Source organism: Ictidomys tridecemlineatus, chromosome 7 (assembly GCF_052094955.1).
Source record: "Ictidomys tridecemlineatus isolate mIctTri1 chromosome 7, mIctTri1.hap1, whole genome shotgun sequence".
Lineage (NCBI taxonomy): Eukaryota > Metazoa > Chordata > Mammalia > Rodentia > Sciuridae > Ictidomys > Ictidomys tridecemlineatus.
Genome location: NC_135483.1, coordinates 145,284,817 through 145,303,407, shown reverse-complemented (window position 1 = coordinate 145,303,407; position 18,591 = coordinate 145,284,817). Strand labels below are relative to the sequence as shown.

General features: G+C 35.0%; 1 protein-coding gene across 5 annotated transcripts in view; it reads right to left on the bottom strand.

The window, feature by feature from the left end:
* Positions 1–6,885: 6,885 nt before the first annotated feature.
* Agps (alkylglycerone phosphate synthase) overlaps positions 6,886–18,591 on the bottom strand; it is a 128,859-nt gene continuing 117,153 nt past the window's right edge. For all 5 annotated transcript variants that reach the window (XM_078017638.1, XM_005324643.4, XM_078017641.1 and 2 more), the window contains exon 20: positions 6,886–10,745. In XM_078017638.1, coding sequence (XP_077873764.1) covers positions 10,624–10,745 — 122 coding nt within the window. In that variant the 3' untranslated portion in view covers positions 6,886–10,623. The remainder of the gene's footprint in view (positions 10,746–18,591) is intronic.

Below are 18,591 nucleotides of genomic sequence, written 5' to 3'. Positions count from 1 at the left end.
ATTTATCTTTTACAGTGACTGAGAGCAGCTCTGAGAATTCAGTTCTTAATTCCAACCTTTGTGTCTACAATTTAGGATATGCTGTTGTTTCCATGTTGTAGTGTTTTGGATAAGGACAAATCTTCCATGCTGTTCCCAAGTTGCCTTCTTACCTACCCCTAAAACTTTTTATACACCTATCTCTGATGAATAGGTCAATTGTGAAACCTTTTGTAGATTCATAGTTAGTTTCAATATACAACACCCAATAGTGTTTTCAAGTTCCCTTTGGGAACCCACTGATTCTGATCAGGTGTTTTATTTTCTGAATCCTAATGAAGTTTATTATCTGTTTCTCCCCACCTCACCCCTTTCTCCAGTGACCTGTTTTAGAAAAAAAAAATGAAAGGTTAAGTCATATGAAATTGCTGCTTTTGACAGTTTTTAACCTACGAAATTAGCAATCTTATTGTTCAACATAATCAATTTTACAAAATGAGCTTTTTTTCCTTTGGGGAGAAACTCATTAGTCCACATATATACTCAGATGTAGGTTCAGCATAATTTCCCAGTAGCATGAAATGCTGGCACTCAGATTTATTAGATCAGAAATTTTGATGTATGCAATCCAGTGATTTAATTTATAGCATTAATTATTTTAGCTACCACTTACCAGTGATAGTTTATTCCACATTTGGAGAACAATGTTTATATGACCTCTTCACATCCCATTCTATGTATGGGAAATATTTTTTGTTTACCAATTTCTGTATTAAGTGTTGCTACAATCACTCCATGATAGTGCCTCAGTCTACATAGCCCCTTAAGATTTGATTTGGAAAGTAATTGAACTTATTTTCTTCACCCACATTAAAATTCTTTTTCTTTCTATTTCCAAACCACTTTTTTTTTCCTAAAGAGAGAAAAGTATAAAATAAGTAATGTTAGCCACTCAAATGTTTTCCAGATTTCCTTTTGCAAATAGCCTGGCCTCTATTCAGCCAAAATTTATTTAACCAGGTGCTGTGTGTTTGTGGTTTCCATATATGTCTAATTTAACTTTGCAGAACATAAAAAGCTTTTCAGAACAATTTTTTAGCCCCTTGTCGCTGGGCAGCTGGGATTTCCTGGAAAGTAATGTATCAGGAAATCCTGACTGCTGCTACCACTGACTAAAGGAATAATGGTCATTTTTCCCCTTAACCAGGCTCTCCACTGAAGTAAGTACTTACCTGGATTCACATGGTTGTTAGTGACAACAGTCTCCTGAACCATATTTTAAAAATTCACTGGTCTGGAGGAGTTTGGGGAGAGTGAGAACATTCTTAACTTCCCCAGGCACTGACTGTCCTTTATTTTTAGGGTATACATCTGATGTTTTTTTAACCCAGGGCCTTGTGCATGCCAGAAAAGTGTTCTATCACTGAGCTATATCCCCAGTCTCAGGATATATATCTTTTAAATTCATGTTCAAAGTACCCTGGCTCTATTTCTTGGTAGTAAATGGCTTTACAATGACTCCATAGTTTGCTATTTGACCAAAAGTCTCCATCTTGGGCTGTGGCCATGGCTCAGGGGTAGATCGCTTGCCTGGCACACATGAGGCCCTGGATTCGATCCTCAGTACCACATAAAAGTAAGGTGAAAGTATATATAAAATTATATATATATATATATAATTTTAAAGCCTCTATCTGTAAAGCTGTGACAAAAAGCTTTGTTCTATGCTCCCAGAGCATACCTAACAGTGTCAAAAGCACTTTTCTTGACAAACGGGGAGATTTCCCTGTATTGCTAAAGCTTTTCCTTGTAAGATTTCTTCATAATATCTGTAGTCTATTTTGAAGGTACCAAATGCAAGACCAGTATTTCATAATCTTAGCAACTTTCTGACCTCAACACATGCACATACAGAATTTGAGCTTGTGTTTGTATACAAGTAGTTATATCCATTTTCTCAGAAATGAACTTCTTTCCCCCCATTTTTTAGAGGTACTGAGGATTAAACCCAGGCATACTATATAAATGAATTATATTCCAAGCCCTTTTTATTTTTTGAGAAAGGGTCCCACTGAATTGCCCAGGTTGGCCACAAAACTTGCAATCCTCCTGCCTCGGCATCCCTAGTTGCTGGGATTATAGGCATAAACAAGAACTTAATATTAGTGTAGAACCACTACAAACAGAATCCTTTGATCATGACATGATATGCCAGCCAAAGGATTTGTATTCTTCATGACAGTTCCTCTTTGTGACCTCAGCTGTGGCATGATGTCTGCACTAATACCATCTATGAACGTTGGGCAAACTCTAACCCAGTCTTGGGAAGCAGACCACTGGGAGCTGGGAGAATTTTATGGAGAAGGAGGTGAATCATTTGTAATGAGACAGTTTTACTCTCTGGATGTGATAAAGCATGGAGTGTGATACAGGTGGGGTATATATATAGTCATAATTGGTTTGGCTCAACATTACAGTGATTTGTTTTTAGAGGGCTATATGTTAAACTTCCAAAGACATAAAATTATTAGGAAATGTGAGATAAGAAAGGGCAAATGACTTGGATGGGAAGTTTTAAGAAAGCAACTTTCTGACCCTGCTGCCCCACAAATCCTTTCCTGGATATACTTCCACAATGGTGTCCCAGGGCGTGAGCAGTGCTGAAGTCCAATTCTAGGTAAGCAGACTGGCTGCCTAAACCACCTCATTTTAAAAGAATAACATCACCAAAGACAAAATTTTCATTTCAAGTGAACATCAATATTTTCAAATAGAATTTTTTATTTTAGGTTCCTTTTTTTCTTCCTTAATGACCATGGAAAATCTGGAAACATCTGAGAGCTTGTGCTTTTCGAAGGGCATTCCCTGCTCCACTGAGTAGCTTCCTGGTATCAGTGTGACTTGCAGCTCAATGCCTTTTAACTTTAGCATGACACCCAGTATCTCTTATCCAGTGTTGACCTCCTTCTGCTAAAATTACACTTGGGTTTTCCGTATTTTTTACTTATTGAGCCATGCCCTTAGTGTTAAGCCAAACAGCATATTTTTTTGATGAACAGATGATTCCAGGTTCTTAGTTGTCCAACTACATAATCTGACTATAACCACCAGATTCTAAACTTAGATTAGATTTTAAACTTAGATTATAACAGAACTTTTTTTTTTTAAACACTTCTTTCACTTTCCAGGCTCTCTGGAAAATGTCTAACTTACAGAAATAGGTTACATTTTAAAGTGCAGCTCAAAGAGTACAAAATTAGTCAAAACTGCTAAGTCATCAGATGCAGCACTTACACTTGAGTTTCATATTAAACCCATAAACTCATCCATGCAGGACACTGTGGAGTAAACATTTACATAGCAAGACAGCAACTGATTCAAAAGACTTTCTACTATTTCTGTGATGTGTGTTCCTGAAGAAAGCAGCTTTCACCCAGTAGTAGGGGACTGTATTTCCTTACTCATCCCCTCTATAAAGGACAATGACTAATAATCTGCTTTAAAAAGCAGAAATTCTGGGGCTGGGGCTGAGTGGTAGAGAGCTCACCTAGCATGCATGAGGCACTGGGTTTGATCCTCAGCACCACAGAACAATAAAAAATAAAGATATTGTGTCCACCTAAAACAAATATATATATATGGCAGAAATTCTGTACAAACCATAGTTACCCTGCACTCTGCAGTGAAGCAGCCAGCAGCACAGTGGTACAGGGTACAGTCATACTCAACTGCATAACCCAGCAATGTCACTTTCTACCACTAAGGGTGTTTCTTAACTAACTTTTTTTCACCAATAAAAAGGGGATAATTCCACTTCCTTGACAGTAGTGCTGTGAAAACAAAATTGCCTCTTTCCTCAGTCTGGCATTTGAAGGGTAAATTAAAAATTAAATAATTAATAGTAAATTTTAGGGCAGTGTTCAGCACAAGTACATAGACTCAACTAGAATCACTGAGAAGGGTTAGAAGGGACCTTATAGATTTTCATTTTACAAAATAGGGAAAGTGATGTATATGGATAGAGAAAAATGATGCATATCCAAAAGGTCTAGAGCGGTTTCCACTTTGTTCTTAACCTTTAGAACCCCATCATTTCCTGTTTTACAGCTTCATGGTGAGACAGACTTTTTTTTTTTTCCCCAGCACAATGAAGTACAATGGATACGGTTGAATTATGTGCAAGGAGGGATTTCAGAATTTGTCCATCAGCCAATAGTAGGCCCCGGGTGTATGAGTCTTCTGGAAAGACGTGCCCCTGAGGACAAACATAGGCAAAAGTAAACTTCACGTTTTTTCCTGACTGGGTAGCACAGGAAATTAGGGCAGCAAGCTTTATCCTTATTTGAGTCTGGCAGCTGACAATGTTAAATTAAGCAAACATGATTGTGTATTTAATGTTTGATTAACAGATACTGACTCACTGAATAAAAAGACTATTTGTGGACAAAATGTAAAAATATGAGGTAGACAACAGTATGTCAAATGGAATCTAAATGCTTGTTCATGGTTGGAAGATCAGGATGGTGGGTCAAACAAGCCCTTATAAAGTACCTGTTGTCTGCCACTATTTAGATGAGAATACAGACAGTATTTGTCTCAATTTTACGAATGATACAAAGCTGGATGGGACAGAAAATATTCTGGGTACAGGTCAAAAATCCTAAGATTCTGAAAATCTGGAGCAAAACCTACTAAGAGAACAAATTTTAGTGGGGATAAATAAAGTAACAGGAAAAGGAGCCTTAGAAAAATCACCTCCAGGGAAATGTGAATAAAATGTCACATGCAGAGAAAATAACCCTGTTAAATTTAATTTCAGTGTGCATGGAGAGTGCAATGCCCAGCAAACATGCATTTATTAGTGACTATACTAAGGGAAGCATTGGTCCACCTCTGGTATATTTGTATTCAGGCCTACACAACTCACTTTAAAAACTGGGCACATGTAGAGAAGATTAGGATGGTGAAGGGTCTGAGAAATGACAGGAGCAAACGCTGATTGGAAAAGGTCTGAGGGCCCATGAGATCAGTCTTTAAACACCTGAAGAACTACACTTCAACAGAACAAATGGTCAATTCTTTATGACTACAGAAGGCAAGGACAATGTATTAGTGGGTAGAAGTAAAAGGAATACAGGTTAAATGAAATCAGTATGAAGTAAATAAAAATTTCTGTAACAATAAGCTGTTTTGATATTATTTTATTTGTTCCCAGCACATCTTAAAAAAAAATAAAACATGGGCATTTGCTTATAGAACAGTACACTGGAGGGAAACCAATAAAAGAGAATCTGAACATACACCGAAAGCACAGTACATAGACTATGTTTTGAGCCCTTGTGGAAAACAACATGGCTCAGTATGAATTGACAACGCTATATTGGAATCTCTCAGGAACTTCCCTTCCCACTACATATCCACTTTTAGACTATAAATGTAAAGAGAAGAACTGTATGCATTAGTTACAGCAGTAAAATGGCTTACACACAAGTGCTTACCCACACATAATTCCCAAAAGATTACTAGAGTACTGGCAGGAATACGCACTGCCTTGGAGGAAGACTCAGGATAAGATTTTATTCAAGTTGTATCAGAGCCAAAGTATTTCACAGGCTTAGCAAAAATGGACAAAAATTAATGTGACCTACACATAAATCTCATAAGATTTACCACTGTTCAGGAACAAAAATATTTATTAATCGGAAGGCACCATCACACAAAAGGACTGACACACAATATAAGGAATAGACCCCACTCCCTCTTCCAGGCTCTGCTCCCCAGGGACCATGTGAGCAGACATCCAAAGCACAGAGCGAGTGTCTCAAGGCTGGGTGAATAGCCACACTTCAGAGCTACCAGGTTGGGGCAGTAGGAATGAAAATGTAGGGATGAAAATTCCTATTGACTGATTAGTACCTCATCTGTATGTGAGGGTACAAATCCACCATACAATTAATTAAATATGTTAGATGAGCCAAACCAACAATGGAGAGGATCATCAGATTAATGCACAACTACTTAATTCCTGACATGTTTTTAAAGAGGAATAGCCTTGAGCTGATAAATAACCTCTGTCTTTAAAGACTTATCCTCTTCTTCTCATTTTAAATGGCTATTTCATGATGGGGGTGGAGGGGAGCAGAGGAAATCCCAAAAAGGCACTGTGAGCAAGGGGGTACTATTTAAGTAGCTCAGTAAATAACTATAGAAACTATACCAGTATAAGCATATCATGTTCTTTTTGAAATTCAATTAAGAGTTAAAACATGTTTCATGTGGGGTGCTTAAAGTGGTCATGAAAAACACTGCCAACAATAAGGTGCCTTAAAAACATGTATATATGTTACTTAGAAATCTACACGAAAACCAGATTTCTCTCTCTCTTTCAGAATGGGAATTCAGAACACCTGAAAAATTTTACTAGCAATACTTAATGTATTATTTTTCCTTTGTGAAAAATATATAAAATAATATCCTTTGGGAACCTAAAAAGAAATCATTTCACAGACCTAAAGTTAACTGAATTCAGTGATGGCTCTTTGGCTTGAGTATGATAGATATTTGTTAAGGAATTAAATTCTATAGTTAGAAAAGCAAGAGAAAGCTCATTCTTTGAGATTCTTCCAAGGTTTTTAAAGGGAATTCTTTATAATTACAAAAGACTAAATGCCTCCTAAGAATTTAACATTGATTTTTAAAATAATTAGAGATTGATACAACCTAGCTAATGACAGACTGTTAGTAATCCAAACAGATTTAGTCATAGGTTATACTTGATTAGGCTACATCAATAAAACAACAAAAACTAATTTCCTATTTTCAGATCAGTGGAAATATTAAGATGATAGACTAAAGATGAAAGAAAAACCCATATGCAAACAGAACAAATAACACCTTGACACTCCCTTTGAGGAAAAAAAAATCTTAGACCCAAGTCCAGTTTATTAATAATATGTTTCTATAATCTCTCAACATTATACAAGCAGTTTTTACAGTTAAATTTCACACTGAAGACAAACACTATTTGGCTTAGGGAACAGAAAGCTGAGTAACTTACATCCTTCATATCAGTCAGTATATTTCAACAGTTTCAGTAAACCTTTCACACTTTCTGGATTTCAGCATCAACGTATAAGTTCATTTTTTCCCCTTTCCTTTTCAGGAAACTGATATTAGTAAGAATTAAACGAATATGTTGACATATGGCTCATTTGGGAACATGAAGCCTTGGGCAAAGCCAAACTTCCATAACTCAAAGCAAAGGTGAAACAGCGAATTCTTCAATCCTAAACTGGCACCTGTAACACTTTCTGCTTTTTTCCTACCATGAGCTAAGCCCTAATTAAAATCAAAGTTGCTAAATCTTAAGTGATAAACAAAAAGCTACTAAAGCTGTCCTTTACTCTTATCTCAGTTCCTTAAAATGTAGATATGCTTTCCACAGCATTCCATTTGGCTGCCTCAAGCACCACCACATGCAATTTGTGAATCAATCCATATTGAATAAGTGTGTTCTAATATTGATATGGAATAGAAGCTAAACCAAACCCAGCCCATTTGAAGACTTAAGGGAACAAACTGCAGTTTAGGACTTCACAGCTTCTCTGATTGACTGCAGTTAAGAAGTAGTTCTGAAAAAATGACAAGGGAAAATCTCTGGGGCCAACATACAGAAAGGCATTGTCAAAATGCAAGCTAGGACTTAGTTACTAATATTCTGGAAAAAAAAAAAAAAGGTTTCCTTGCAACCATCTGCATCTGGTATATTATGCACACTGATGGCAGCTCATCCTTTATTGCATTTTTTGTTTTCCAAATCAACACAGCTATGCTAACTAGATGGCTTCCAGCTTCACAAATAACTTTACAGTAATAGTCCCACAATATGCAAGTGCTTTTAGGAAGAAAACTCCTAATTATTCAGAAGCAGAAGAATGTAATCCTCTTTTCTGTGGTAAATACTGGGCACAATTAACACGTGACTTCCACAATTCTTACCAAAATAAAAAAGCTCAAGACTAATTCACTTTTGCACTACTATAAATTGCACCAAACATTAAGGCAACAGTTTCTCTAAGGGCCAATAAGAGACCTGTTCATATTACGTCTCTTCAATTCCATTTCTCACTAGCAGCAAGTTCCCATTACCATTGAAAACCCAACCAAGTGAGACATCATCAAAATATAAGCAAAATATTACAAACATGACTAACTTAAGAAAGTCAGTGTTACCCAGTTAGAAAACCAAATAGGCTATGGGTCTTCAGAATTTTAAATAAACTTGTCCAGAATTAGTTAAGAAGCCTCACATAGACAATGTTCTCCAGGCTTTCACTTTCATGAAGCCATTTTCAGATACTTCAAAAACAAGAGGTATGGTTTAAGTGCTTCTGTGCATATTCATGAACTCAGTGCTCCAGACACTAAGTCTGTACTCAGGCACCTCCCAGATATGAGTGTGTCAAAGCTGGGTGAAGGCTTTCTGATTTACTAAATCAGAGTGAAACAGTACTGATGAACGTTCTTGCGTTTCAAAATGATCCCTGTAGAAATGATTCCAACTACAAAATATAGTCACCATTATAAAATTAAGGTTGGGAATGCCTGCATACATGGAAAAAGAAACACAAAAACATAAATCACTAATTTCCATAAGGTTCATGTAGAATAGTGAACACAATTCCAGGTGTTACCTTTATAGATTCTTAATATCTAATATAGATATGTGAGGTTGTTGAAATCTCAACTCCCTGGGAAAGAATACTAGACCAATCACATGCAAAAGAATGGATCTGCTTGTGAATCCGTTTTATTTTTTAAAATTGCTCAGAAACATGTATACACTTTCCGTGAGATATTAGTACCTTACTAAATTTTACATTTTGATCACCAATTAGAGAAATCATCGTCATGAATAGATGCATTTTATAAAGTTGAGAATATGATCATTCTAGAGGCAATTTCCTCATCAAGTGTCCAACTATTTCAAATCATCGAGGGTTTTAAGCATAGATTTGCTGGAAATTTTATAATTAAAAATAAATCACCAATAAAGAGAGGCAGCTTCTAAAAATACATAGTTTTAGTTTTTGTCGTTACACTAGTACTTAATTTTGATTTGTTTACAGATTTAATTTTGTTAGTTTGAGGCCAATTTTAATAGTTAAAAATTATCATTTTGAAGTCTTAAAAATACATTTTGTCAAATTTAAATTTTCACTTTTCTGGTTAAGGCTACTTCAGATAAAAAAGATAGTAAACTGCCCCAAAATAGTTTGGAGTTGTTGCTACACAGAATGTCCTTTCAAAGGATCATCTGCATTTTGACATATATTATCTGATTAAATATTAGTTTTAAAAAATTATCAAAAGTTAGGTATTGCAGTAAGAAAAGAATCCATCTTAAAATGTAAAACATGAACCAAACAGACAGTGATTTAAAGTAATAATTTCACTCATTTTAATAGCCAGGTTAAATGTAAAAATGTTTGCTAAATGTGATTAATGTTTTCTTTACTATGTAAGAAATATGATATTTCAAACTTCTGATTATGTATATGCATTAATACATTTTTTAAAAAATTTAGGTTAAACCAGTAATTCAAAAAAGGCATTAAACCATTATTAAGAACTAATTTGAAACTTATTTTCACATGAAAATTTACCATGCTATTTGGGTTAATTTAAAAAATTAAAGATTTTTGTCATTGAAACTGTTGAGGCTTTTAAATCCAAATGCTAAATCATGAGTGTTTCTTTAGCCAAAGGGCTCTTTCAGCTGGAGACATTAGGGTCAGGAGTCTTCCTTCTGTTCCTGTTGCAGCTTCTGCAGCTCAGCAACAAGCATGGGACAGGAGAAACACTGGGACTCAGGGTGGATAAAGGCATTCATTTCATAGTAAACCTGACCTTCACAGGAATAAGTGAGGGATAAGTCAGCTTTTCTTACAAAACATACTATGAATGATCTCAGTGATGCAAATACAAACTCATATATCAGCAGAAAGAGAAACATCAAGAACAAAAATGTGTCCCCTCACAGAGTAATTCCTATACTGGTAATTACAACTGTATACTAATTTCAAAGAAAACTGTAGGCCAAGCACCTTATAGAATTGAAGGCCTCCTAACAACAGGTTGCCTATACTCTTTCCTCCCTTAATGTCCTATCACAGTATAACATGTTCTTAGAAAACATATACCTGTATCACTCCTCAGTGGACACGTTTCCTAGATATCTGCTTCCCAAAAACGTTCTTCTTCTTCTTTTTTTTTTTAAAAGGCCAGAGAAGCAATAGATGATACCAAAAGCTGCCTTTGTTCCTCAAGAGGAAGCATTAATCTAAAACAGCAGGCAGCATCTTCCTCTGAAATATCTGGTAGCCTTGTGATGCTTGACTAAAATTTGAAATTATAAACAGTTGGCTGTAAACTGATATACCTACACTGAGAGAGATTTAAGAACACCATCTGTCAATCCATAGATGTGGAAACAAAACTACAGAATGAAAGCAAACTTATGTTAAATCAACAATCAAATGTAGCCAAAATATAGTCCATAATGTATCTGATTACTGGTATAACCATATAGTTCAAGACTTAAAAAAAAAAAAGGTGACATTTTTCATAATGGTACTAATGGATTTATAAAAGGTTTCTATTTCCAAAGATATTACTGGGGTCCACATATTCCTTGACAGACTTCAGCATTCCAAAACCGACGTCGGAGATACTTTCCTTTAGCCACTGCTTCCGCAACTTGCCCACTGGAAAAACAAAATCAAAAATGCTTCAATATACACTATGATGCTGGGAACCAATCAATCTTGTGACCACGAGTGAACAAACACTGTTTGATAAATGCTTTTATTCAAAAATGAGAAATGTTTTGCTTTATTTGATTTATTGAGCCCACCAGACTATCAAGCTCATTAAGCTCAATGCATTCCCAGGGGAAGTCTGTGCTCCACAGTGTCTCCTTTCTCTGTAAACTATGAAATGGAGATTGAAGGAAGCTTGGACTGAGATTACAGCCCATTTTACAAATAAAAATGATGATTAAAACATGCATTTCAAAAGAACCCACCCCCATCTTAACTACTAAAACATACCAAGTTTCAGAGAAAATAAAGTTAACTAAAGAAAAACATCACATTGGGATGAATTTGTTGGCAAAGCTTTGCAAAACTAACAGTATAGATCCTTAAAATATTTTAAGGAGCACAAAGACTTTTCCAAAAAAAAAAAAAAATTCTGAATCTTTAACAGGCTGATGGGGAAAAATATTTAGCTGTGAAGCTTTCTGTTTACAGTTTCTTGTCACAGGCTTTTAAATAAATTTGCATGTTCCCAAACAATGGTTACTTTCTTCCTATTGTTTTTTCTAATTAAGAAATATTTTTGGCACTGAAAAAAATCAGATGCCTAATCCATTTTAACCTTAATCTTTAGCTTTATAAACTATCATCTTCTTATTCTTTGTTTCTAAGTCTTACTAATTTAATTTGAGAATGAAGTAACATAATAATTAGCAGCAAGAATTATATTTTAAAAGGCAGTCAATGAAAAACAAAACTTTTCTAAATATAACTTTTATAAGAAAGGATATGTAAAAGAATTCTGAACTGTCAACTTAATTTGGCACTGAAAAACAAAGCAATATGCTGACGTATCTGTGGCAAAATAAGTAAGTCTTTTAATTTATGGTTAGGATTATTTGTAGTTAGTATTTCTCAAACACATGCATTACTCAAATGGTCATTTTCCACAAATGTTCATTATGATCCAAAGTCATCAACAGTGATTTGTTGACCAACCGAAATGGGAAACCTTCTCTCATTAAACTGTTCAGCCTGTCACTCTAAAATGCACTCCCATTTATCAGGCTGCAGCAATACATCATAGCATCTGCCTTTTGGAAACCTTAAATACCATCTCAACTCAACTCAAACCATCTTCTGTGTCTAGTTCTCCAGGAAACCATCAAATTGTCATCAAAATAATAAATAGTATGGTTTCTGCCTAGATTTTAGAAATAAGGGAGTATTGCTGGTGTTAAGAAAGGGGATAAGATAATGAGGTTCAGGAGGGGAAAAAACTGAATTCAAAATAAAAACTTTTTAAAAAATATATCTAAAACCAGAGGCAAAAATTACAAATTACTACTTATACAATCTCTGCTACGTAAGAGATTTTTCTGCTAGGATCTTTTATTTAAGGGACAACTCATGACTATGCATTAGCCTTAGTTTTCTCATCTGCAAATGGATTAGAATCTATAGTCTATTAAATTCTAATATTCTATGATTTTAAGAATTTAACAAGTTAAAAATCAGTTATTTCCAGATTTGCTCTGTAAGATTAAAAAAAAAAAGTAACTAGTCTAAGTGTTGGAGGTGGCATTAGATTACTGTGTTACTTTCTATAAGCTAACTACACTGAAGCAGCTCAAGAGGGGCGAGAGCAGTCAGTGCCAGACCACTGTTATCTGTAATATAGTTTCACTGAATGTGTCCTGTGGTTATAGATGTAATTGTCCTGAAAAGACTGCAAACAACTGCTCCAACAAGATGGAGCACATTAGAAGCTCAGCAGGATGCCCAACAGCTAGCTTGTCTGCCTGGTTTTACACCTCTAGTAATAATGCAATTCCACAAGGAACTGAACCATCATCTGAGAAGCCACCCAACAGCCATTGCATATTTAATGAAGTCTCTCACCAAGCGCTGGAAAACAGAAGGTGCTTGGAGTGCATCATTAGTTCTGTCAGAAGGATAATTTACACATCTATCTTGTCAAATTTTCTATGGTTTATACTTTTACAATAATCAATCTAACATACATTTGATTAGTGAACTAGAAAGTTAAAAAAAAAAAAAAAAGACAGTACAGCCAACATGGACCCTCATAAACATACTTGATGAAAGAATTTAACCCCTTGGTGGCAGAGGTCTGTGAGCTTCTTTTAGTACTGATAACAGAAACTGAAATGGGGTTAGAAGCCAGGGCTTATACAATTAAAGGGATTAGAAATCTTTGGTTTTGTTCAACAAATTAAGTCAACTACATTGTACAAAAAAAAAAAAAGGATAGTATAAGCAAAAACAATGTGCATTATAAGGCAATTACTGAAACCAGTTTGCGACTACAGAAGAACTTTCTGTGGCTACCTCAGATTAAAACAACAAACTCCACAGGCCTAATCCCAGAGAAGGAAGACTCTGAAGCAGAAAATTTATGTTCCACAGCTAGACAATAATGCTCTTTGCTCAACCCTTAGACTGCACTGCGAGGCATTTGGAAATTAGCTGGCTATACTGTCCTGCAGACAAATGTACTATATATACATATGTAACACATATGTGTTACATAGTACTTGTCTAAACATTTGTACAGTTCATTTTCTGAAAGGGAAGAAATGATTTCTCTTTTATGTAGTATGCCACATTGCAGGAGGAAAGAATGATGAATAAAAATTGCAAAAACAGTAAGAGAGGGCCTAAGAATACTTTCAACACCTGGTATTATCATCCATTGAAAAGGCGTATGCACATTCAGACCACATAAAGCACATTCTTCTTTCTAGGCCTCGATGATCATCTGATGTGAGACATTCATGGCTGCTGATCCAAGTACCTTCCTTTTACTTAACTGAGAGTTAACACTAGAGCTACAAATGCCTGGTTTACTGTCTTCAAAAACAAGACAGAGATCCCAAATTCCACAATTCATTATTATTACTCTAATAAAGAATGCCTTAAGTATATAAACCAAATATTTAAGTCTTGTAAAGTATTTTACAAGGTACAAAAAAGGTGAATCCAAAATTGAATGTTATGAAACTAATGGTGTAGGGGGAATCTAAACTAAAAACTGAGTTCACCTTTTTAGAGTCTGATTTTGAATAATAAATATACAGACAAAGAAACAGTTTGTTTTTTTTAAATATGTCTTTCTAGAATATACAGTACATTTTTTAAAATTTACTTTTGGAACAGAGAAAATGAAAGCTTTCAGGGATAGACTCCTATTCCCTTTGGATGCTAACAAATCAAGGAAGAACTCAAGTTTTGTGGTATGATCAACAGTATGAAAGAATAAACAGACATGTGAGGGGCACGGGGTAAAGAGATTTTGTATGTGGAAAATGTGAACATGGGGGCCAGCCTAGCCCTCTGGGGCTACTCATATTCACCTTATCTGGAACTACTCTTTGTGGTTTAAGGGATCAAAAACTTAGCAAAAACTATCGAATAGTTCCATTATAAAAGGGACAAACCTGGGGTTTGTTGGGTACAGAGGTCTCTTTTAGCTAGATATATTTTAACTTTCTAAATTCTCCTTTTGATTATAAAGTCAAAAAGACTTTTATACTTTTATTTAAAAGAATGAATTATGAAATGAACCATACACTTAAAACTTACTAAAACTACAACACAGAAGTAGAATTTAGCCAAAACCAAAAGCAACTACTCATTATTATGACTGCATTTTGAGGGCTGAAGGTATATAGCTCAGTGGCAGAGTGCTTGCCTAACATGCCCCTGGGTTCAATCCCCAGCATTGCAATAATTGGAACAAAAAACCCTGTATTTTTGGAAACTCAGTTTTGAGCATCCTCGATAGCTATCTAGCATTAATATACAGGTCATATTTTAAAAAGAAAATCTAGCGTTCACTGCTGATAGAAGTATTCTGAGCAATGACTTTTTATTTCTAGATTTAATTAATCAGACCAAACTCCTGATAGATTATGTAAGGAACCAGTGTTGCAAGGACATCCAGGCTTTTGTCAGATGAGGCTTTGGAATCCTGGAACTTGTTAGGCACTAACAGGAACAGGAACAGAGAAAAACAATGGACTGTTTCTACTCTTTTTGAGTTATATAGTACACCTCACTGTAATATTTCTTCTGATGGGGTTTTTGGCCTGGAAAAAAAGAAGGTAGTAGTTTATTTGTGTGTGCTATAAATATAAAACACATTTCTGTGTGGTTAGTTGGTTTCAGTGGAGGTGTATACTGAATGTTAGCCAACAGACCTCTAACAGAGGGAATGATAACATCTACCCTTTAACAGAATATGAGACAGGACCATGACTATTAAAACAAAAATAAATTTAATGCTTAATAGGTAATAAAGGTCAATTTGATTTAAGTCATCTGACTAATTTTCTACTAATTAAACTTCTGATATCATGAAGACAACTTCATGAATATCAGGAACTTTACTAAAGCAGTTAAAATCCAGTATTATAAGATTTTTCTCTCATTGTCAATACTCAAAATGTCAGTTTTCTTAATGCTAAGTTTTCTTTAGTACAGTTTAGCTATAAGTGTTTACAGATCCTTAAGTAAGTCTTTAGAGATTATGAAACTGAAAACAAGTTTAGATTATTAGTATGATCACGCATCAGAAGAGCTGGATTGAGCCTGTCCTCAGAATCACAATTAAGTCCTAATTATATTGTATGTTCACAAATGATGCCCTGGCACACTTAAAAATTTAAACCAGAGTAGCAATCAATATCCATACAAAAGAGACCAAAGCCAGTGAACAGGTCAAATAATTTGAGATAAGAATAGAAAAAGACAAAAAGCATCGTATGCTTCTTGAAGACTAAGGCCATGTTTTATTCTTCTTTATGGTGCTGTTGCATAACATAGTACACAGCATACAGTAAGAATTCAATAAATGTTAGCTGAAATTTAAAAAGTATGGAACGACAGTTATTCTGAAGCCATACATATGGTGTAGGAATTCCAGTATTTAGGGAAAGAAATATGGGTTTCCTCAACTTCCTTTGATTGTGTCTGTCTTGCATTTCCTATATTTTGACATTATTTCTTGGATATATTCAGAACTGTTATGTAGAAGCAAATACAAAAGAAGTTACATCAGGAAATCTCAAATTCTCATTTCCTTCACAATCTCTAGAACTTTCTGAACTATATCAGTAGTTCTCAACTGGTGTGATTTTGGTCCCCAGGATACATTTAACAATGTCTAGAGACATTTCTGGTTGTCATAACTGGGACATTAATAGCATCTACTGGGTGGAAGCTACAGATGCTGTTAAATGTCTAAAATGCACAGGACAGTCCCCACAGCAAAAAAATATCTGGCCCAAACTGTAAACATTAACAGGACTGAGAAATCCTGGTGTCTGTTTCCTAGTGCTTATCTTTAGGTGCCCAATTTCCATAAAGGCTACTGTCACTACTACAGCTAACTAACTGGATCAGCAGCAAGAGACTTACTACCATTTGCAAGGGGACCTTGTTCTAAATTTGACATTACTGATCACACGGAGAGAAATTTTGGGAAAAGGGGCAGACAGAAGTTAAATCTGTGAGAATATCAATTATAAATGACAAATGCTATTTAATCTAATGTCTACTGAAAAAAAGTTTCAAGTCATATTTTGGGAGACTATTTTCTAGGTGAAAATACATGCAAAGTAAAGCTTTTAGCATTGTCCAAAAGAACACTCTAATGTAAGGAAAATGTTCTTTATCTGCACTATTTAAGATAGTGGTTATTAGTTACATGTGGCTATAAGGCACTTGAAATGTGCCTAGTGTAACTAAGGGCATGGATTTTAAATTATTTGATTTAAATTTAAAATTAATTTAAAGTTTAAAATTTAAATTTTAAATTTAATTAAAATTTTAATTTTAATTACAGAATGTAAATATAAATGACTACATGTATACTAGGGGTTTCTGTATTGACCGGCAGAGTTACAGACAACACAAGAAATAAATTTTACTTAAAGTCATCTATTTATTAAAGGATCATCTATTAGGACTGTTTGCTAATCACTGAATCTAACCATGAAAAATATTCTGTAACAATATAATAATGTAATACAGGTGCTTCCAGACTAATAATTTTCTGTCCTACACACTAAAACTGTTGGGAAGAAAAAATTCTCTTTAGAAGTCTAACGAGCAATAGTAGTAACTATCTTCTCCTAATGATACTGATGAGGCTGAAAGAAATATAAATACAGCATGTAGCAGAAGAAAGTGAACACAATGTTGTCCCTGACTGTTCTCTTGAACTGTAGCATCTGTAGCTGCACAGGGTGGGAAAGGGTAGGAATCAATACATTCTTGCTATGGGTTTTCTGTCAGTTCCCAAATCTGCTTAACCTACGATATAGCTGAAGTAACATAATGTTCTACTAAATTAAAGGTTAAATTGGTTTTTAGTCTGTTCTTAGGATAACTATTTACTATATTGCTTTAATAGAAAAAATATTATAATCATCATCTAAAGTCTATGAGAAAAGGCCAATCACAAAGAAGAAACTGGGAAAATTAATTTGAAGGGCAAAACAAAATTTCTGCTATCTACAGCAATCGGATAAAAACTCGATGTTGGAAAGGCTACACCCATCTGAAGGTTATCAAAAGAATAGGATATTGACACTGATATTCAAGATATACAATAAGTTACATCATTAAAGGGATCCCCCATGTTGCCTGATTATAATTACCTTCTCCCAAGTTCTGACTCCTTTAGAAACCATTAATCACTTCTCTAGTTCCTATAATTTTGTCATTTCAGAAAAATTATAAAATCATACAGTATGTAATATTTGGGGGTTGGTTTTTATATACTCAGCATAATTCCATGGAGATTCAGCCAACCTGTTATATGCATCAATAGTTCATTCCTTTTCACTGCTGAGTAGTATTCCATGGTATGGATATACTGCAGTATGTTTAGCTATTCACCAGCTGAAGAATATCTGGGCTTCCCAGTTTGGGATCATCACGAACACAGCTGATGTCTTGTTTTGGATATGTGGTCTGCACATATTTTCTGCCTCTTTTCCTTATCCTAATGGAGTCTTTCATAGAGTAAAAATTCTTAATTTTGATGAATCCAGTTTGTTAATTTTTCTTTTTATACTGTTGGTGTCCAGTTCAAGAATAAGAACTATTTGACTACCTCTCAATCTCAAAGATTTTATACTATGCTTTTCTTCTAAAAATTATAGCATATTATGTTTTGCATTTAAGTCCATTACCCATTTCGAGTGAATTTTTGTAGAGATGTGAGGTTTGGGTCAATGCTTTGTTTTGTTTTGTTTTGTGTTATTTTTGACCACAGATTTGCAACTGTTCCAGCACCAGTTCTTGCAGGAGATATGCTTTCTCCACCAAATTGCCTTTGTATTTTTGTAAAAAATCAGCTGGATGGATATATTTGTGTGGGTGTTCTTCTCAATTCTGTTCCACTGATCTATGTGTCTTTCCTTCAAAACCACACAGATTACTGTAGTTATAAGACTCAAAATTTGATAGACTGCTGGGCATGCTGGTGCATGCCTGTAATCCCAGCAACTCAGGAGGCTGAGGCAGGATTACAAGATAAGGGCCAGGCTCAGCAACTCAGCAAGACCTCGTCTCAAAATAAAAACTAAATTGGTTGGGAGTTGGGGATGTAGCTCAGTGGTAAAGCACCCTGGGTTCAATCCCCAGTTTTAAAAAAAACAAAACAAAGAAAGAAAGAAATCAGGTAGACAGATCGCTGTCATTTTATTCTTCTCTTTTCAAAATGTTTCAGCTACCTAGTTCCTTTGCCCCACCACTTCTATTT